General features: G+C 58.2%; 1 protein-coding gene across 4 annotated transcripts; it reads right to left on the minus strand.

The window, feature by feature from the left end:
- Positions 1-154: 154 nt before the first annotated feature.
- On the minus strand, positions 155-21,844 carry SCARF2 (scavenger receptor class F member 2). Of its 4 annotated transcripts, XM_017835885.1 has the most exons (12): positions 20,109-20,159; positions 14,678-14,736; positions 13,740-13,782; positions 12,950-13,051; positions 12,145-12,664; positions 11,822-12,040; positions 11,320-11,448; positions 8,687-8,790; positions 8,490-8,607; positions 6,920-7,041; positions 2,494-2,646; positions 155-2,166 (listed from the first exon to the last, which is right to left on the minus strand). In XM_017835885.1, the coding sequence occupies exons 5-12, from the start codon at positions 12,624-12,626 to the stop codon at positions 962-964; spliced, it is 2,532 nt and encodes an 843-aa protein (XP_017691374.1). In that variant the 5' UTR covers positions 12,627-12,664; positions 12,950-13,051; positions 13,740-13,782; positions 14,678-14,736; positions 20,109-20,159; the 3' UTR covers positions 155-961. The 4 variants fall into 4 exon arrangements, with proteins under 4 accessions (XP_017691374.1, XP_017691375.1, XP_017691373.1 ...); XM_017835886.1 differs by lacking the exon at positions 13,740-13,782 and having other exon boundaries at positions 20,109-20,272; XM_017835884.1 differs by having other exon boundaries at positions 12,145-13,051.
- Between the last annotated feature and the right edge of the window lie 132 nt (positions 21,845-21,976).

The raw sequence follows: 21,976 nt of genomic DNA on the forward strand, positions 1-21,976 counted from the left end.
TGCTTGTTACCACCTGCCTGTACTTGCTGCAATGTCATCCATCTCCCCACTGTACACCACTTGGGACCAGGATAGCACTCAAGTAAAACTAGGCAATTCCCAGCACGTTGCCAGCCCCTGGGGAGCCTGGGCAGGGAGAGATGGCATCCAGCTATGGAAGAAATACACTTTTATTAGGAAAGCACTCTGCAGAGGTGCCAGGCTCTCTCGTACCAAACTAATCCCTCCAACTCTGCTGGATGGGATGCGGGAGCCCGAAGGGTGTCCAGCTCCGTCCATAAATAGCACTTCCTCCTGGACAGGAGCAGCCCCAGGGCAGAGGAAGGGTGGCATCAGTCGAAACCAGCTCGACCCCACGCCGGCACAGCGCATCTGCGGCAGGACCGGCAATGGAGAGCTGTGCCTGGAGCCCAGGGCACTGGGGCAGGGGGTCTGCTGCCAAGGATGGTTGTGGGCCATGCCTAGCACTGCCCTGGGCACTGAACAGCAGCTCAGTGAGAGGAGCTCTCCGGTGCTCTGCAAGCCCAACAGACCAGAGTGGGATGCAGGAAGCGAGCGGCTCCATTACTGCAGAATATACCATGGGCACGTCTAGTACAACAAGCGCTGCTTATGCGATCAATAATACTGCTACAAAATAGAGGGGGGATATGCCACGCACGGACTCCCCTGGGGTGGCGGCCGGGCCGGCTCCCTGTGGTCCTGCCTTGCGTGGGGAGGGAGGGCGAGTTGCCAGACCCAGGCAGGGAGCAGGAGCAGGGCATGGATGGAGGAACCAGGTCGCAGGGCAGGGGTGACTAAAGGAAAAAGGAGGATGAGTGGTGGAGGGGGATAAATGGAGGCTCAAGGCTCTTCCAGTGCCCCCTGCCCAGTCCAGGCTCCCCCATCCACTGGTTGTGCTGGCAATGTCCTTCTTTCCGGTGTGCGGCCAGGCAGTGTGGGACTGGTGCCTGACTCCTGGTCACTGTACTGCCTGGGCGGGCACAGAAGCTGCCCTGGATGGCTCCAGGCTGGCTTCTCGGCTCTTCTTCCTTGGAGGCTTCTTAATGGGGGTTTTCTTGGCTGCCTGCTCGCTGGGAAGAACCTGATCCTGGTTGCTGACAGCACTTGGCTTCTCCACCCACTTGGGCTCCCCGGCTGCTGGCTCGGCCACCCCAGGGATCAGTTTTTGCAGGTGGGGAGAGGTGGGCAGCAAGGGTTTGCTGGTCTTCTGGCCGCTGGCGGCTGCTGAACGCTTGGCTTTCTGTGGAGGCGTGGGCTTCTCCCGCTGGGTGCCCACCCCATTCACCCGGGTGCCTCCGTCCCCCTTGTTGAGGCTCTGAGTCTTTTCCTTCAGCTGGGCAGCCAGCTCGGAGGCTAGCTGGGGATGCAGTGGCTCAGAGCGGGGTTTGCTGGTGCTGGGGCTGCAAGGAGCATCCTTGGAGTCCCCGACCCGCCGCTCCGGCTGGAAGGTGCCCATCTTTCGGAAGGCATTCTGCACTGCCCCATTGATGCTCTCCATCGGCTCTGAGCTGGCTTTGCTCCTCTGCTTGGGCTTGGAGGGTGACTGGGGCTCCCCGGTGAGGTTGGCTTTGCCCTCCGGGACACCAGGCTCCTTCGGTTGCTTCTGCGCTTTCTCTTTGCCCCGCATGCTGCCCTTCTCCTCCACTCTGCCTTGCACACTGGCTGATGTCTCGCTCGGGCTCCTCTTCCTCTTGGCCAAGCCCAGTCCTTGCTCGGGGCTGCTGGAGTGGGCAGCTGCTCTGTCTGGGGATTGGCTGGGTGCTGGCAGTGAGTTGGACTGGCCAGAGTTGTACCTGCTGTGGATCCAGGAGACTTTGGGCTTAGTGGCTGGGTCTGGGGGACGGGGCTTGGTCCTTTCTGGGGATGGTGGCTTCCCGGGGCTGCGGGGCTCTGCAGTGGCATCTTCCTCCTCCCTGGACTGCTTGGAGAGGCGGGCGACCCGAGCATAGAGAGCGGCACCGGCCGAGCCAGAGCCGCAGGAGGAGCGCTCGCTGTCCGAAGACTTGAGCAGGGGTGTCTCACTGCTGTCGCCCGGGAAGGCTCTGACAGAGCCGGTCTCCTTCAAGAATGTGTATTCGCCTGCTTCCTCCCCACCGGTGGGGGCCACCAGCTTGTCCCCGGGGCTGGCAGGTGTCCCTCTGTCCCTGCTGTCACCCACGCTCTCTGTGGGAAGAGAGCACGGGGATGTCAGGTGGGATGTGCCTGACGAGGGAAAGGACCGAGATGCTCCTGCCGGACAGTGGGCTCCCCCTGGACTACCCTTGTTCCCACCTCCCAGCCAGGAACCTCCTGGCTCTTAACCCTAGAACAGCAAATGCCAGAGGAGGGAGCTTTGAAACTGCGTGGGAGGCAAGACTAACACCTGCATTCCTTCCTGGGGCACAAGAAACCAGGGTGACACGATCCCCACTGTGCAAGGGTGACACCTCTTCTTCGAGCAGGCCCCTGGTAATGTCCCCAAAGTCTCCTGGGGATGTACCCCCTGCTCACCTTCATGGGGGACGCAGTACACTGGCCCCTCGTCCGTGGTGTCGAAGGAGGAGAAGGAGCCGCGGGATGACCAGGATGGGGAAGGCTGGTCCACCACAGAGGGTGGCTCGATGAAGCTGCAGTTCAGGGTGTTTTCCAGGTCATGGTGGGCCACTGCAAGGGTAAGGAACTGCTGTCAGTGCCCATTCTGCCAAATCCCCCAGTACCCCCCTCCCAGCCAGGAGGGTGGGATGCTGCACACCCTTGCCCACCTTCCTGGTGGTACTGGGGACAGGGACAGCATCCAAGGCACAGGCACAGCTCTCACTGCACCTCCCCACCAGGTCTTCCAGCCAAGTGCCCACAGAAGCCATCAACCTGCAGTGGTGGTGACCAGCATCCCCCATGCCTAGGCCATGGGCAGCAGAGACTGTTCAAGCCTCACACCTCCATCTATCCCCCTCTCCATGGATGGTCTCCACTGTCCAGACTGAGGATGTACATGGCAGAGGGATGAGCCACCCAAAACCCTGAGTCCCACAGGACACAGTGAGTGGCCTGGTGGTCACCCATGAGCTGTGCAACCTGGCAAAGCCACCTCACAAAGAGAGTCCTAGCACTGTGGCTGTCCCCTTCTCAGGGGAAGAAATTAGTTGCCAGCTTTAATTCCACTAATTCCTACTTCAGCATCACTGACTGCATTTTCCTTTTCCATCTGCTTCTACACAAGGATGCAGAAGGATAATAAAAGGATGCCTGCAGCAGGAGATGCACATCACTGTTTTTTCCCGAATTCTGCAACTTTTTGATCCCTTTGCCAGCTTCTCCCATTCTGAAGCTGAGTAGGAACAATTACCCCCTGCCGAGGGGCCACCTGCAGAGAAGCCGAGTGGAAGAGACAAACCACCAGAAAAAAAACTTGTTGTTTAAAAAATGAAATAAGGAAGCTCAGCAGTTAGTTGTCTGGGCTGGAGGGATGGTTTTTTTTCAGCTTCATAATTTTTGAGGCTTTTTGCTGGATAAGTTCATGTTCCAACACACCCTGCAGGGCTTCCCCAGAAGCTCACAGCTTCAGCATTGCCCTTGGGTACCCACAGGACTGTGGCAGCAACCAGCTGGGAGGAAGGACCCTCCCAGAGAGCCAGGCAGCATCAGATGCACTTGTCCCAATCCCTATAACGCTGGCTTTTGTCCCTTGGGACAGTGATGAGTTGCCTCCAAGGCCAGGCAGGGCCTTACTTTGGAGCAAGGGCTGCAAAAGTGTGGTCCTAGAGGGTAGTTGGGCACTGGAACAGACTCTCCAGGGCAGTGGTCACAGCCCTGAGGCTGCCAGAGCTAAAGAAGCTTTTGGACAATACTCTCAGCATATGGTGGGATTGTTGGGGTTGTCCTGTGCAGGGCCAGGAGCTGTACTCAATAATCCTTGCCAACCGAGAACATTCCATGATTCTATGAAAACCCTGTGCACAGACAGGATCCCAGCTGTGTATGGATATTTCCAGGTATTTGTAAGCTCTGCCTGCACATTCCAACTGCATCCCAATCCCAATTGTACCCCAGTCATGCTGCAATTTCCTGCTCAGACTGTTTGATTCTTGCACCATATCCTTGTTTTACAATAAAATTTAGTGTTATTGGGATGCCCACTGGAATGCTTATCCATTATCAGGGAATCTGGCTTCAGACATGCAGGGCTGTTAATATGATGGCAGTGCTGCACGTTTGTCCCTGCATAGTTTGGCTTCTTGGATTAAGGTAAAAAAAACCCTAGCAGAGATATTTAAAGAGCAAACAACCCAGAGAAGGGGAAGCAGCAGTTCCAAAATGTCTTTCCTTATAATAAAAACCAAAAAGAGAAAATTAAAAGCAGCCGGCTAGAAGAAGATGAAGGGAGATGCTTCCTGAGAGGAGGCGTGACAAGTGACTGGGACTTACAGCCACGAGGCATCTCTGGGACTCCAGTGAGACCCAGGATACAGCCAAAGGATGAAATGAGGATATGCAGTTCACCCAGAGATTTTGGGAAGTCTGGGGTCCCCAGGGATTTATTTCCCCTGGGCAAAATATCATGGGCTGGTGGGGCAGGGAGAAATGTGGATGCCTCCTGCATATTCTCTCCTGCCACTGCTCCCTGAAATCTTCTGGAGCCACAGCACCAGGGTGCCAACCCAAACTTTGCTTGCACGGTGGCCAACTGGTTTCTAGACCAGGATGGAGCAGCAAGGAGCTGCAGAAGGACCATGAGAGGGGGATTCCAGAGCCCTCCTGGCCACCCTCTCTCAGTCAGCCCAAGCTCCTCATGATCGGCATCACCCTCAGGGCTGGTTGATCTTTGCTGCTTGGAGAGGAGATGAGGTGGTGGGCTGCAGAGCTTGGGTTAGCCTCAGCATCTGTGGGGTGACATGGGACTGAGACCCACGCTGGTACCACTGACACTCCAATGAGCAAATCCCACACACAGGGATGCCTAAACCCTGGCACCACGGCTGCTTGCATCAGCCCAGGATGTGGCCCTGCAGGCTGCCAGCTCAGGTGTAATCCCTAGGGAGATGTTGTGGATCCAAAGCTGGTGCCAAGGTTGGGAGCAGCTTTTGAGGGAGAAACCTGGGGTGCCAGGCACCTGATGAGCATCAGTGGGGCTTCAAGACCTGCTGTCTCACCTGGGAGGGTTCTACCACGTGTAGACTTGTGCTCACTGGTGTTTGAGCCCAGATGGGAAAACCCACCTGGTTCCAGTAAACATATGGCCCAGAATGTAAACAGATCCAGAGTGACCATCGACTGGGCATCAGCCAGCACCAGTTTCACTGCAACATAGCCATGGGGTCCTGAGCACCTCCAGCACTGACCTGGCACTTGCAATGGGGCACTTCAGCATACCCTGGACCCTCTTGTTGGGGCAGGACCAGTGTGGGGAACAAGTGGCCTCTGTCACCAGATACTGCCTGGGGCGGCTTCCAGGTGGGGCCACATGCTGATGTGGCAGCATGGTTACCAGGCATCAGGAATGCAGCTGCCACAGGCAATTCAACAGGTCCTCGTCACCCAGGGAGTCCCCAGACCCAACAGGGTCTGGAGGCATTACCAGACCATGCACCAGTGGGACTGGGAGCTGCTGGAACCCACAAGGGCTCTGCTGTGATGGATAACACAAGGCAAGCCCTGACCAAAGCCTTTCCCTCCAGTGAAATAACAACCCTCAGCCCCATAACAGACTCCAGGAACAGCCCCAGTCCTGCCAGGACCTGAGACCATCCTGAGCATCCTTAGTCTTTCCCGAGGCCGCTGCTGCCCTCTGTACACAGACTGGCTGGACAGGTGCCAGCTGCCCATGGGCCGGTACAGGGAAGGCACAGGCAGCCCCCTGTGAGCCCCCCCTGCCCTTGCCGCACACAGGCACCTTCTGTCCTCCCTGAGCCCTTCCCGGCCCCTTCCACAAACACAGCCTCTATGATCCTCTGTTATCCTTGCAGCAGGAATGTTTCTTGGGCCCCAACACACCCTGCTCCAGGCAGAGCTTTGCTGTGCCCCACGTGGTAAGGGCTCAGCTTTGGTGCTGAAGCTCAAGCACGTTGTGCAGGGATGGGGGTCACCTCTGTGTCCCATCTGGGATAGGGAATTTGGCCTCATGCTGAGCCACTATGCACTAGGATGTGACTGCTTGGGGCATTCCACCAGCATGGCATGCCCACAAAATTCTGGGCTCAGGAAAGGAGGCTGGGGCTGAACCCCATCCAGCACAAGGTGGGGAGTGCTGCCTTCACCCTAAGTTTATTCAGTGGGTTGCAGCATATCCCCAGCTCCTCATGCTGCAGAGGTGCAAGGAGGGTGACAGCGGACAGCATCCCCCAGCTGCCTGGATGCAGGGAGTCCCCAACAGCCCTGACAGCACCAGGTCAGGGGCTTTGCCAGGTGTGAGCAGTCCCCTGCAAGCCCACTCTGTGCCCGGGCAGTGTGGGGAGCTCAACCCAAGTCTCTGCCCCTCCACCCACAACTTTGCTGCACACAGCAGCAGGGGGGGGATCCCTCTTGGGTGCTCTGGCTCCAGACAAAGCTGGGACAGGGTTAGCTCAGGACCAGGAGGGTAAAAGAGGCATTTTGCTGAGTGACAGGGACCATTCCTCTCCACAGAAACCTCAGGAGAGTAAACCCAAAATCTGAAACTTCTAAGCAGAGCTCCAGCACCAGGTACCACCCTTGCCTCACAAAGCAAAATTATGTGCTTGGAGATCCAGAGGCTGCAGTCAGAAAGGGTTGAGCCCCTGTTAGCCAGGAGGCTTGCACCAACCATGGTAACTCTCCTGAGGACACACGTCCCTGTCACCACTATGCCATGCTCACCACCCTGGTTTGGAGCTCAAAAGGAGCCACGCGCACTGCCCTGACAGGAATAAAGCCCCTGGAGCCTGACTGGCTCTCTGCACCCTCCCCAGCTCCAGCATCTTACCCACAACCTTGGGTAGCTTCTGGCGGCGCAGAGGGATGCGGGGGAGCTTCATCCCGATACGACTGAACCGCCCGCACAAGCGTCTCGGCGGCTTCTTGGCTGCTGCTGGGTCCTGGCTGGAGCTGTAAGAGAAGGTAATGGCACTGTCAGAGAGACACCGTTCCCCTCCCTGCGGTGGGGACAGACTTCATGGGTGACAGGGACAGCCTTCATAGGTAACAGAGAGAGGCAGGAGCTCAGGGATGCTGCAAACGCAAAGAGGGTTTTGGAACAATAATAGGGTGGATCAAAGCAGGGGCATGCCCAGGGCGCAGGGAGTTGGGGATCCACCCAGGCTGCTGCCAGCCCTGGGCACCAGCTTGCACTGCACCAGGAAGCAGAGTAGTGCCAGGGGACGGTGGCAAGACCAGAACCAGCCATGGCCATTGGCAGTGCAGCCCCAAAATACCCACAACACCCGGTCAAGACTCTGAATCTTTAAAAAAAATTAAAATCATCCCAATCCAAAGCCAAACACGTGGCTTCTCTTTATTTGCTCTCTGGTTTGGAAGCCTCCTGGGGTTGAGTTTTCAAGCAATTTTCTGCAGCCGCAGAAGTGAGTGGCTTCGCACGTGGATGGAAGGGAACCTGTGCCATGCCCACTGCTGCTGTGATCCCTCGGGACGCTCTGGCAAGGGACTGCACTGGGACAGCACCACAGGTCACACAGGGGTTTGGGGACACTGTGGTCCGGACACCCTGGGAGAGACGAAACTGGAGCCATTCCCCTTCTCCCGGTGCTATACCTCAGCCCACAGGGCTGCCTTTGTGCTTTATCTGCAGGATAATTTCCTGCAGCCCCCAGGCTCTCCAAGCCAGCTGTGCTGGGCTGGGATTGAGCTGGCAGGGCTGCAAGGGGAGGCTTCTGGAAAATTCCTGTGCAGTGGCTGGTGGCACGAGGGGGTTTTCTCTGCAGCCGGAGGAGCTCCAACTGTCCTCTCGTCCCTTGCTGAGCAGCAGAAGCATTTCTCCTTGCTGTGGGTCTGTCCCTATGCCTGTCCTCATGGCGGGATGTTACCTGGTGATGCCAAAATGCTGCCAACATCCTGACCTTGCTTCAGGAACTCACTCTCCCAGCCCTGATCATCCTCATGCAGAACAGTCAGCATCCTCCCTGTTCCCTAGGTCTCATTCCATGGCCCAGGGGTTTGTTCTGGGGGTCTTGACCACGTCTTAATGCCCTTGTTGTATTTCAGGATTCCCTTTGCAGATCAGTTCCAACCCCCTGGAGACTGGAGGAGACTTGGTGGGTCTCCATAAAGTGTTGGCCCACAAGACGGAAACAAAGTCAGGGAGAGCAGGAAGGGGCTCCCCAGGCAGGGCTCATCCCGAGCCCCTCTATCAGCCCCAATGACGCAGCAGGACCTGCTCAGACCCCAGGGACCAGCACAGTGCCACATGGGCAGCACTGCTCTGTCTCAGTTTCCCCACAGCACCACTGTCCCAGCATGGTCCCTGCATTCCCCTGTCAATCCCAGACCCCACTGGTCCCCCACATTCCCAGCCTGGTGAGATCCCTCCCAGTACTCACCTGCAGGCTTCGTCCTTCTTGCGGCAGACACAGCAGCAGCAGAGCAGAGAGAGCAGGAGGATGAGCAGCAGCGCCAGGAGGGCCCCTGCCCCGATCACCCCCATCCTCTGGTTGGCCTCTGCAAGGCAGACCCGTGGCTCAGCCTGGTGCCAGCCCTGTGGCAGTGGCAGCCCTCGCTTGTGCCCTCCAGCACTCACCCATGTGACAGGCGCCTGTCAGTGGGTCGCAGGCGCCGTCGTGGCAGCTGCAGGCTTCGGCACAGTTGGCTCCATAGCGTCCAGCAGGGCAAGTCAGGTTACAGCTGGAGGGAAGGGGCTGGATGAGAATGGTGCATCGGGCACAGCAATGTGAGGTTGCTTGGCTGCTACCTTCTCCCAAGCCCTCCATACTTCAAGGAGCACTTCTCTAGCTTGCTCTGACAACTCAACCACACCCTGAGGGACCCTGTAACCTACAGGGATCCGTAGCCCATCGCCCAACCAGCAGTTTCGCCCATTACTCTGGGGATTTGGCCCAGCTGGATCTCTGACAGTGTCACTGCTCCCCTTCACCCATTTACCATTCCCCTTCACCATTCCCCTTCACCATTACCATTAGACATGGTAATTAGGAAAGGTCATTAACCCAGCAGTCACATCTAAAGACACCCTGGTGTCAGGCACAGGGATTCCAGCTCAGCTCAGCAGTGATGTGGCTGCGCACCCCAAGGCCCATCTCTGCCAAGCTGCACAGAGCTGCAGTGGCCACGAGCTGGGAAGATCCCCTGATTGATTTTTTTTTTTTTTTTGTCTCCAAGAAGGAAAAAATCCAGAGGAGCCCCAAGGCATCCACTCCATCAGAGTAGGCCCCTCCCATTCAGCTCTGCCTGGTGTCAAATCTCCACCACTGGTAAAATGACCTCCATGGTGGAGTCACCAAGGCGATGGGGACATGCATGAATGGGCACCAATCCATGAGCATCAAGGACTTGAGCATGGAAAGCATGCACCAGGCACATGCAAAAGCACCTGGGCCTCTCAGGAGCGGGACCAATCCAACCCGTCTCCCCAGCTGTGGGCCAGGCACTGCAGAGCCTGACTCAGATAGATTTGGAGATGGCAGCAGCACTGCTGGACACCCAATCCTCCACCAGCTGTATCCTGGCTGCAGCAGCCGCAGCTGTAAGGAGCCAGTGGGCCCCAGCCCAAACCTGCTCCTCCAGAGACGCAGCTGCCCCCTGTCCCTGGCACGGTGCCTGTAGGCGGCTCAGCCCATTTCACACTCCAACGACTTGCAAAGCACCGCCTAGGCCAAGCTTTGTGCCCATCATGTGCCCACAGTGTGCCTGCCATGTGCCCACCATGTGCCCACCGTGTGCCTGCCATGTGCCCGCCAGAATGGGTGCTGAGCCCCCATGTCCATTCCAATGGCTGTGCCGGGAAGCAAATGCAACAGAACAGGAGCAGGGATATTCCCTCAGCAACATAAAACCCTTCACCCCACCACTTGGCCCCACATTTCTGCCCCAGGCTGAGGTTTTGGGAGAGCAGAGGGGGGTGATTTTTTTCCAGGAGGGTCCTGACAACTCTGAGAAAGACAGGGAAAAGATAAAGCACTTTGTGCACACTTTAGCAGCTGTTCCTTTAGTATCCTCCCGACATAGAGCTGAGAGGATACCCCTTCATGGCAAGGACATTGCTTCTGCCTTCCTTCCAGAAATCCCATTTTTAGTAAAATTATACGCTGCTGACAAAAACACTAGTTTGCACATAGTGACAGGGATCTGCCTGAGCGCTGGGAATGTCCCTGAGCCCGCCTGGCGTGCACCACGTGACACAGCTCAGCTCGCGGTTATGGCACCGGGACGTTGCTGGGGCTGGGCTGCATCCTGAGCATCTTCCATCCCCACAGTCCTGGTGCTGTGCTGGGCTCAGAACAGTTTAATCTCAGGTCTTTTCCAACCTAGTTGATTCCATGATTCTGTAATCCATGCTCTGTCCTCTGGCACTGTGCCAAAAGCATCACTGCACTCCCCTGCTGAGCACTGGGATCCTCTCACCTCTGCCTTCACTACCAAAGTTGGCCATGATGCCCAGGCTGGGCATCCTGAGCTGGTGCCTGTGCCAGTGGCTCTTTCAGCACTGTGAGTGGTTGGTGAAGCCCCACAAAAATAAACCCCAAAACGCAAATGCTCCCCGTTTCTATGCCCTGAATGAAATGCCAGCATGGGCAGGATGCCAGCTCCAAATCCCTGTCCTTGCCATCACCCTTGCGGTTAATTGCTGGGAAATCCTGAGCACCACCCGGCAGGACCTGGAGGAACTGTCTGCATGTCCCAGATGGGTGGGAAACTCTTTTCTCTTGTTTTCAAACAACATTTCAGTCCCATGCTGTGAAAACCCACCCAGGGATATGAGCAGGCCCTTGCACCCCTTTCCTGGGCAGGGAGAAGGAGAAAGCCTGGGTAAAACCCTGGTCAGAGGCAGAGCTTGCAGCAGGACCCCCCGCGGACGCCATGCCTGCGAGGCTGTTCGTTATTCTGGGATGTGGTTTCTTCTCTCTTTTTGGATAGAAATTCCACCCTGGACTTAAAAAAACCAACAAACCACCATTTTGTCAATTTTTTTTTGCCAAATAGGCATTTTCTAAAGCACAATCCCTCTCGCAGCATGACCTTGCCGCTAACGGTTCTGTGAGCATGTCCTTCCCTCTGCTCCCCACATCATCCGAATTATCACCTGCGAGCGCTTCTACAGTAGGAAACCCCTCAGCTGAGAACCACGTAGGACCCAATGGGGCAGGAGGTGCCTGAGCATCACCTCCAAAAGTGTGCTTACTGTGCCTCACTTACTAGGTGCCGTGGGAACCAGGGTGGCAGAGGCACCGCCCGGTCTCAAAGTGGCACTGGCCATTGACGCAGTCACTGCAGATGAAGGCACAGTTGTCCCCGTATGTCCCGTTCCAGCACTTGGTTTCACACCTGTGGAAGGATGAGGGCAGATGACTGGAGCATCCATAGCACTTGGGGACCTCTGGCATCCCCCTACATGCAGGGAGATCAGGCTGTCACTGTGGTGGCTTGGGGTTTCTGAAGCCAGGAAAGGGGTACAGGAATGGACTGAGCTCTCTGACACAGCCATGGGACTGGAGGGAGCCTGCAAGACCCGTGCCCTATGCCCAGGTAATGCCTTGCGCTTGCAGTGAGGCTTAGCTCTCAAGCTGGGATGCTTTCCTGCAGACTCTTGCACCCAGGATTGGTTCCAGGGCTGCAGAACCCCACAGCAACCCTGTTCCCTGCGCAGGGAGAATCAGGGAAGCCAAGCATCACTCTGCCAAGATCTGGCTGCACTTACCGGTCTCCGATCCAGCCTGGGTTGCAGTGGGAGCACTTGCCATTGATGTGGTTGCAGGTGTGGCCGTCCTTGCAGGGGGGACAGAGCTTCTCACAGCCCTCTCCATAGAAGCCAGGCGAGCAGGGTTGGTCACACTTGGTGCCATTCCAGCCTGCCTCACAGGTCAGGCAGCGCCCGTCTGCCACGGTGCACGGCTGCAGGCTCTTGCACTGCCCACACCTGCAATGGCCAAGGGGGAAACCATCACTCAGTGCAGCCCCAAAATCTCCTGCTGCTGCATCCCACCAGTGCCGGATCAGACCCAGCAGAGTCTGCCCACTCACCGTCTCCGGCAGCCTTGGCCGTAGAAGCCGGCTGGGCACGGCTCGCGGCAGTACTTGCCCCGGTAGCCTGGCTCGCAGGTGCAGGTCCCATCCACCTGGTTGCACTTGCCCTTGTAGCATTGGCAGTAGCGGTCACAGCGGGGCCCAAACGTCCGCTCTCGGCACTGGCAGCGCCCCGTGAACTGCTCGCAGGGCGAGTTGTTGCAGGAGCACTGGTTGTTGCAGCCGCGGCCCCACCAGCCGGGCTGGCACAGACAGTTGCCTGTCTGCTGGTCGCACTGAGAGTTGTGGCTGCAATAGCAGGAGCTGGAGCACTGCGGGCCCCACCAGTTGGGCTCGCAGGTGCATTTGCCTGTCTTCTGGTCGCACTTGCCATGCTTGCAGAGGCAGATGTTTTCGCACTTGGGACCCCAGCGGTTGAGGTTGCAGGTGCACTGACCTGTCACGTCCTCGCACTGCCCGTTGGGGTGGCAGCTGCACATCTCTTTGCAGTCGGGACCCCAGAACTGCCGCGGACACTCTGCAGGGAGATCCATCAGCCCCAGACTACCCAGGGGGACAACCCCACCACTGGAGGGACCCACAGTCCCAATAGGACCTTTTGACCACCATCCTCCCTCTCTTCCCTGCAGCACACTGGATTTCAGAGGAGACCCAGCAAAAGGACAATGCCCAGGGGACAGGCAAGGGCAGAGCAAAAGCATTCAAAGCCCGATCCCCGATGCTCTGCTCTGGAATGTCACCCCAGGATAAGCTGGGGCCAGTGAAGCCTGCTGAGGACAGGAGGGCTCCTGCCAGTACTCACTGGTGTCGCAGTTGGCGCCGAAGTAGCCGTGGCGGCAACGGCACTCGCTGGGCCTGACGCACACCTCATTCTCCTTGCAGGTAAAGTTCCCCTCGCACACGGCTGGATGCACAAACAGACGGCAGACATAAGTGTGAGTGCCTGCTCCCCTGAGCACTGCCTGCTCATACCTGCTCCCCCAAGCCCTCCCAAAGCTCCCCAGAGCAGGGGAAGGGCTGTGCAGTAGCCCTCTGAGTGCTGCTGAGCTGTGGCACTATCACCATCCTAGCAACCACAGTGGCTGGATGGGATCCCCGCCAGGAAAATGCCACCAGCCTCCTGTCACCCAGCTCAGCTCCAACTCTGACACCCAGATCAACTCCATCCTGGCCACCAGCCTCCTGCTACCCAGCCAAGCCTCGTCCATGCCAGCAGCTGCACCCAGCGGGGCACTGTCCCTTGCTCAGCTCCGCCTTGACAGAGGGGAGATGGGGGCATGAGATAGAGGGGTTGTGGGCAGCCATGAGCATGGTTCCCTTCCTTGCACTCCTTATGGACCACAGTAGTGCCACTCCCACCCCACCACTGCCTCTCCTGCACGGCCACCAGCCCCCAAAGGCCACCCACCCCTCTCCTGCTGAGGGGAACTTGTGCTGAGGCCGATGATTGGAGCCAGGCAGGCACATTATGTTGGACAGGCAGCATGGACAGGCAGCACTGCAGTGCAGGCAGGTGCTTGCAGATCCCACATGACCCTGGACAAGTTTCCTTAGGCATCGGGAGAGACAACCACCCACCCCAACCACCTTACCTGGGAGTTGTTAGACCTACGGTGATGGATACTATAGAAACCCCTAAAATAGACAGATTACACAGATTAGGAGCAGTGAGTCTAACAGTTAGAGCAGGTTGGGGGGCAGGAGATGGGGACAGCTCACTGTGGGACCGTCCTCCCCACACTGTCCTGGCAGATACTGTCCTTCTCCCTTCCAAAGGGGATGCATCCCATTCCCAAAGCATGCAGCGAGCGGTTACAGGGCTCATGCACAGTGGGTTAGTTGGTTACATGGGCTTTGCTACCAGCTGCAAACTGCCACCTGTGGCTCTCCTGGGCTGTGGTGAGCCCCATGGCCAGCCAAGACTGCAGGGAACCCTAAACAGCCACCTTCACTGTGGTGGCAGTGCAGGGGATGATGCTCCCAGGGTTTCATGTTGAGCATCCATGCTGGGCTCACTGTGGCCCCAGTAAAAAGCTGTGACACCTTGTATGGCCCCAACCCAGGCTAGGTGGTCCCTGCCTGCCCCAGCAGCCTCTCCCCATTGGGGCCACGATATGTATGTGTCTGGTCTGGGCAGCTTCTTCTCCACCAGAGGCTCTGGCTCAGCTCCCCATGCTGCTGCAGCACCCATGGGGAATCTCAGTCCCATCCCTGCACCTGCACCTTTACCCCAGGGGACACCTCGTTGTCCCTTGGGTCCCTGTGCAGCAGCCCCAAATCCTTAGACCCAGAGCTGGCTGTCAAGGAGAGAAACCCCCACAGCTCTGTGACCCCCAGGTCTGGAGCTGAGCACCCTTTCCATACACATGATGCTGGAGCACTGCAGAGAGGCAGGACCCCAGCTGCAGTCCCCAGGACAGGAGGTCCCAGCCACAGGACACATCAGAGTGGCCCCTGACAGTGGTGGTGAGGCCAGGAGGGCTCAGCAAATGATGGGCAGTGTCCAACAAAGCAAAATGGCAGTGTTTACCTATTAAACACTCGCTTCCTTGTTGCCTCCATCCTAGGCAGCACACAAGCACCGAGGAGCTGCAGGGGAGAAAAAAAGCATCACAAATAGTTACAACCCTCAGAAAGTCCTGGTCCTTCCCAAGAACCCACCAGGAGCACTGAAACCATGATGGTGAGAGGTCCTGCCAGGGGTTGCTGCATTCCCATGGGGCAGAGAGAGCTCTTGGCTCTTCCTCCAGCACTCAGGGAGTTATGGGCCTGCTGGGGGCCTCCCATGAGTGCTGTTTGAGATGTCCCACCAACCACTGAGGTGACTAGAGGAGCAAGGATGAGACCACTTCCTGCCATTAATGAGTGATGAAACAGCAAAAGTCATGTTTGCAACCTCTACAGTAAAAAAAATAAATAATCCAAAGAACCCTCCCCAAAGCTGGGAAAAAAGGGAAGACTCTAAATGTCCCAGGGGAAAACATGATCTGAACCCCAGGTTTGCTGCTTGGTGGCCTAGGGTTGGCACCCCAAAGGCAGGCTGGAACCACCTGGCCAGAATAGCTGGAGCACAGTCAGCTCCCAGGAGATGTGCCCATGTACGAGCAGGGGGATGCCAACTACAGGCAACTGGAATGTGTCCCTGATCCCCTGTGCGTCCTGCAGTGCCACCACCTCTAGGGAGCACCAGGCACAGGGTTATCAGGCAAGATATGTTTGGCACAAGCTTGATCAGGATGGGGGCTCAGATCCCCTCAGAGGCTCAGCCAGGGATGCTCAGCTCCCTGCCTGGATGGGACACGCAGGGACGCCTCACCCGCACTTGGTCAATGCCTCCTCCAAGCAAATGTTCGGGGGCTCATGATGCTGCAAGTGAATGTGGGAAGTACATTCCCTGTGCCACGACCTCACAGAAATCCCTGTTTGGGGACCCTTGCTCCTCCCCAGAGCCACCCACTTGTCCTCAGGGTGACCCACGCTGCCTGCTCCCACGGGTGATGGGAGTGATGCTGGAGGGTCACAAACAGTCAAAGCAGTTGCTGCAGTCAAAGAAAACTTCACCCAGGCTGGTCTGCAGCACAGCCTGGAATGCATTTGGCTTTTTTTTTTCCTTTTCCTCTTTATACGTAACAAATGCAGAAGAGGAGGAGACAGCAAGGAAGTATTTGCTCGAAACCCAGCGCAGTCACAGGACCACGTCTGGCTGCCAGACCGCCTCGTCCTGGGGCCGAGGAGGGAGCTGCCAGCAGCCCCTTGGCCAAACTGGGGTGCTGGGGATGCAGCTCCCACCCCTGGCCCCTCGGCGGGCAGCACCCATGCGGCCGAGCCAGAAGCATCGTGTCCCCCTTTTCGTGGACAGTGAAAAGTTGGAAAGGAGGCAGAAAAGAACCACAAAAATGATTCGAGGCCTGGAAAAAATGCCTTGCAGCCAGAGCTCAAAATAGCTCCATCTATGCAGCCTGTGGAAGCAGTCGCAAGATGCTGCGATGGCAGCGGCACGTACACCCCCCATCATGGAGACCCCGGGGCTTGAGCGCAGGGCTCTGATCCTGCCAAACATGCAGGGGGATGCATGGGGTTAACGGCAAGGGGGGGTCAACCACCAAATCACCTCCCTGAGGACTGGGTGGGCTGGAGTCAAGGTTCTTCTCTGCAAGAGGCTTCAGGCTGCTCTTCCTGAAAACCTTTGTCAGCTGTGCTGGGATGCTCAGGTGGGGAAGGGTCCACAGTGCCTCTGCCCTCCCATGGCATGGCCAGAGCCCCCACTGTTCCACTTGGAGTTGCTTTCACCACTCCACTCTTTATAAATTCAGTTTGGTGGGGTTTCAGATGAAACCGTTGCAGGTTTGCAAGAGGAAACCCCTCTGCTTGGGAAACCTCTCTCCAATGGCTCAGCCTGGCCACCAAAATGGGCATTGTGGGGGATGCGCCAAAATGCATCATTCTTGATGAAAGCCCCAAGCTGACAGCGGGGAGCTGGGAGTCACTGTAACGCAGTGGCAGGAGGAAAAACTCTTCTGCCACGAGCTGGAGGAGGCGAGCAGCACCTCTACCACCACCAGCTGGGATCCAGCCCACCACCTCTTATCTTTTGGGCTTATCTTTTTCCTGATAGCTAATCTCTCTTTGCCTGTGCCTGCTAATGGCAACCCACACCCTGCTCAGCCCGTGCCTCGTTTATTAGCAGCTTTGACAGCAATCAACCTCTCCTGTGGCAAGAATGCATCACTGGGAAACCAGTGCTCCCAGTATGGTACCAGGACTGGTCCCTGAGCACAGCCAGCCACAGGGAGGGGCAGTATTGGCTGCAGGTGACCAGTGCCATTAGCATGTTGGACTAAAAGATGTTTCATGGCCTCAGCTCCTTAACAGAGCTCCACCTGCCCCATGATCACTGGAAAAGGATAATTAGGAGATGTGTTTAAACGCTTGCTCCTGACCCACATGGACATGCCACTGAAGACATCCAGTGCAAATACATATCCTATTTCTTTCTCTTTCCTTCAAAGTGCTACAAATGCTGGGAAAAGAAAAAGGAAAAATTGCCTCCAAACTGTGGCTGGGGCTGGGGAGCTCAGCTGATGTGGAGGAAGAGGAGCAGGATGTGGGCAGACACGAAGCTGTCACCTGCAGGGATGAGCACTCCACGCCAGCCTTGGCCCCAGCCCTTGGCCACATCCTGCTCATGCTGAGCATCAGTGGGACCTCAGCAAAGGATCTTGGGGTTTCCACAGAGGCAGAATATTTGTCTTGTGGATAGTATCCTACATCATTCCCTGTAACACGTCCTCTCTACCAACAGCTATAGAGAGGGCTCCTGAGGCAGGAGGGATGGCTCCTCACCCAGACCAACATAGCCCTCCCTGAACAATGAGGAGCAGGCTCACACCCCTGAAAGCAGGAGCAAGACCCTGGGGCTTGGGTGGGAGCTGCTGCCCATGGTCCCACGTGAGACCTCCCTGCTCGGCCCACTGGATGGAGCTGCAGAGGAGCCCTGTGGACACCCAGCATATCCCTGGCACTCAGAGCATCACTGGCACCTTCCCCATCCCCAGAGCTCCTCCATCCCTGCCTCGCTGCTTCTCCCAAGCATCACCCCAGTGCTAATCTCCTTTCTTTGTGTTACCCATCACTTGGTGCCACCCAGCTTCCACTGTGTGGGACACAGGACTCTTGGTACCAGCAGGTCCCAGCCAGTGGCACACCCCCAGCTGATGCCAGCTGCAGCTCCCTGACCCCAGCTTTGGAGTGCAGGCAGACAGAGATCCCCAGGGCAGGCAGGAGTAGGACCATGTACATAAACAGAAACCATATGGACAGAGAAAGAAAATAAAAGTAAGTAAACCCCCAAGATTATCAAATGAGAGCATTAGCAAGAGAGCAGGACAGGGACAAAGCAGTGCCCAGGCTGTCACCAGCCTGCATCCCCACCAGCACCTTTGGAGAGGGTCATGCCAATGGGCAACCAATCATAAGAGAAGTTCAAATTTAGCAACAAGTTGCATTTAGAACACAAAACCCCAAAGAGCCCCAAATATGTCCTTTTCTTCTGCCCTAAATAGCTTCTTGAATTGCTACTTGCAAGCCAGATCTCAGGAAGTCACATAATCCTCCCCTTGAGCTCTCCAAAACCTGTGGTGGCATCTCCACAGGATGCCTGGATGGGCTTTGCAGAGCCTAGAGTCCAAACAGCAGCTTCACCAGGCTCAGGTGGGGGACACTGGGACCCCAGGCCACCTCCTCCAGCCCCTCTGCCCCCAGCCCCAGACACAGGGCAGGACCTGTAGCACCAGGGCGTTGGGGCCAACAGGACAGGTTTGGATGGTGACATATGGAGTGTCCTCCATGCCCATTGTACACGGTCATGATGGTGGTGGGTGCCAGGCAGGCGGGTGGAGAGAGAAGAAGGGTTTGCGGAAGGGTGAGGGGTGAAAAGTGATGCAAACATCATCTGAGCTTCCTAGAGACCATCCCAGTCCAACTATCCCCAGCTCCCAGGCTGTCTTCACGTCCTGTCCCCACAGGAGGATGGACACCACTCCCTGCCCATCCCATGGATCCTGTCCCACTCAACAGCCAGTGCCTCTTGCACACCCCACGTGTGGCACAGAGAGCGAGTCCAAGCCCTGCAGGGCTGGTGCAGCATCTTCCCAAGCTTCATCCAGTGTGGATGGGGGGGGGTCCCTGTGCAAGGGGAAGCACCCAGGCACCCCATCCCCAGAATGTGGTGGCAGTTTTGCTGTGCAGGTCACAGGCAGCAGAGGAGGGACAGCTCCCTGCATCCTCCCCTGTTGTGGAACAGCATGGACAAGAGCTGTGGCTGCTCTGGCTCGTGAAATGCCTCCTTAGGAAACTCAGGCTGTAATTTGAGGAGGGGGCACCAGCGCCCTGCGGGCCTGCTGAATGGAGCCATTATGCGGCCCCTCTCACTCACAGCACATGTTTTCCTTGTGGACTCGTCTGACCTCATGGGCAAGATATAAAGGTGCATTTATGGCCTGGGCCCCCCATCAGGGGCAGGGGATCCAGCTCTCCCAGGAGGAGGCAGTAGTTGTGGGCACTCTCCCCCTTTGCTGTGGTCAGCCTGGCCCAGGAGCCTGGGCAGCACCATGCCTGAGCTCTGTGGAGAAGCTCGGCTGAGGTGATGCTCTGCAAAGCACCCTGTGGGACACAGAGAGCACTGGGAGTGGGGACACAGTGCCACCTCCCAGGACTCTGCCCCTGGCCAGGCAGGCAGGATGTGACCCCTGGGACAGCTAGACAGTGTCAGCACCCACTTTCTGAAGCCAAACCCAAGGGTCCTGAAGCTGCCAACTCCACCATCATCAGCAGCCCAGTACAGCTCCACCATGATACCCAGAGCATCCTGCATCCCACCAGTCCAGGCTCAGTAGCATGACCGGCCCCCGGGGGGTGCAGGACCGACCCCCCACAGTGCAACCCGATCCCTGAAGGCACCCAGGACCAGCTTCCCACCACAGATTCTGCCCCAGGGATGTAGGATTTCCCCCCCACCCCTACCTTTCCCCTTAGTCCATCCCCAGAGACACCAAACACCAGCTCCCCACAGCAGAACTGGCCCTGGAGTATACAGAACCGGCTCCAAAGGAATTCAGGACCGGCTCTCCTCAACACGACCGGTCCCGGTGGAGTGCGGGACCGGAGCCAGGGCATTCGAGACCGCCTCCCCGCAGCACCCCGGGGATCAGAAACATCCCCCGCCCCGGCCCCACTCAGGCTGTGCTTCTCACCCCCGCCCCGCCGCCGGCTCCCCCCGCCTCAGCCCCGCACAGGACGGACTTTGTCTTGGAAGGCGCCCAGCGCGGCGGCTGCCTGGGATGGGGGATGGACCGGCGAGCTCGTCCCGTGTCCTGTTCCGCGGCCCCGACCCCGCACCGCGGTGGGGGTCCGGTCCCGTCCCGCCCCGCACACCCCGCACACCTGCCCGCCCCCGCTCCTACCCGCCGGCCCTGCAGACGTTCCTGCCGCGGGGGCTCAGCTCCTGCGCGGCTCCGCGGCTCAGCGCCGGCAGCACCAGCAGCACCAGCAGCGGCAGAAGCGCGGCCCCGGCCCGGGGGCGGCGGGGCGGCCGCAGCGCACGGGCCTCCATCACCGGCGGAGCGGCGGGGCCCAGCCGGACCCGGCACAGCCCATACGGGGCCGGTCGCTGTCCCCCTGCCCCGGCTCCGCCGCTCCCGGTCCCCGCCCGCCCCGGTCCCCGCCGGTCCCGGCTGCCGCTCGGCGGGCGGAAGCCGCGGTGCGATCGCTTCGCCGCCGCCTCCCCCGCGCCCCTCTCGGCAGCGGCGGGAGGGGCCCCGCCGCCAGCCAGGAAATTCCGCATTGGTTCCCCTGACGGCGGGCCAGGCTCCGGGGGCCGCCGCCGCCGCCCCGGCCCCGGGCAGCGCCGCCCCGACGGCCCCGGGGAAGCTCCACCGGGTGGGCAGCGCCGCCGAACGGGGGGAGGGTCCCCGAGGGAGAATGGGAGGATGAGAAGTCCTGGCTTCCAGCGCAGCCCGGGGGTCCAGCAGCTCCCGGGAGTCCAGGGAGTCCAGTGTCCCCGGGGTTTGGAGGGGACCGAGATCCGGTAGCACCGGGGATCGGCTGTCACGATGGTTTGGAAGCTCCAGGTCCCCGGGAGGCCCCGGGAGACTGATGGCCCCGGGGTCTGGCTGTTCTGGGACCCAGCAGCTCCAGGGGTCTGACAGCCCTGGGTGTCCAAGAGCCCCGGGTTTTGATTGTCCCAGAGGTCTGGCAGTTCCAGGTGCCTGGGAGTCCCTGGGGTCTGGCAGCCCCAGGTTCTGGCTATATCTGGGATCTGCAGCCTTAGATGCACAACAGCCCTGGGATCTGTCTGACTTGGAGTTCCAGCAGCTCCAGGGGTCCCACAGACCTGAGTGCCCAAGGGCCCACGGGTCAGTCTGTCTTGGTGGTCCAGCAGCCCTCAGAAGCCTGAAAGCCCCATTATCCATCTGACCCAGGAATCCAGCAACTCCAGGTGCTTGACAGCCCCAGGATCTGGCTGTCCCAGAGGTCTGGTAGCCCCAGGTGTGTGACAGTCCCAGTGTCCAGCTGTCCTGCAGGTCTAGCTGCAGTGATCTGGCATCTCCATGTGTCTGGCAGCCTGGACTAGACTGTTGGGAGCCATGCAGGAACCCATGGTAGCCAAGTGGTGCCAAGGAAGCATGACCCTGCACAGGAACACAAGGGCTTCAGAGCAGCCACTGGTTAACCCACCGTAAGGACACAGCTGGGAATTGGGGGGACACCTGGGCACCTGCAGTGGTCCCACACCTCTGGCCTGGTAGGGCAGCCCGGTCAATAATCTGCTTCAGCTTGACAGTAGCACTGAATGGGCTGGCATTTCCTTGGCCACCACCCTGAGCCAGCTGCCTGTTCAGCTCAGTGGTCACTGCAAGCGATGCCCCAAGCTTCTCTGAGCTCCTCGGACATCTGATAGTGGTATGGGGAAAGTGTGGATGAGGACACCCTGGCCATCTCCCCTATGGTGGCACAAATGCAGCTGAATAGCTACATCCATCTCTTGTGAAGTGCTGGCTGCTTGCAAACTAAGAACTGTGGAAGGTGTACGGACAGTGCATCTCCCATGGAGCTGGCTCTGAGGGTCACATACCTCTGGAGCTCTCCTGTGGATGTGGAGCCTCCGTCCCAGCAGGCATGAGTTGGGCAGCACCATTTTGGAGAGGATTAGGGAGTTCTGGGTGGTGTCCTGAGTACCTTCCCAGCCCAGGGATCCCCGCATCGAGCAGAGAGTAAGTGCATTTGGTGGGTTCTCACAACCTTCGGTGTTTGCAGTACTGATGTGCAGGGA

This window comes from Lepidothrix coronata, unplaced genomic scaffold (genome assembly GCF_001604755.1).
Source record: "Lepidothrix coronata isolate B3197 unplaced genomic scaffold, Lepidothrix_coronata-1.0 Scaffold265, whole genome shotgun sequence".
NCBI classification, from domain to species: domain Eukaryota; kingdom Metazoa; phylum Chordata; class Aves; order Passeriformes; family Pipridae; genus Lepidothrix; species Lepidothrix coronata.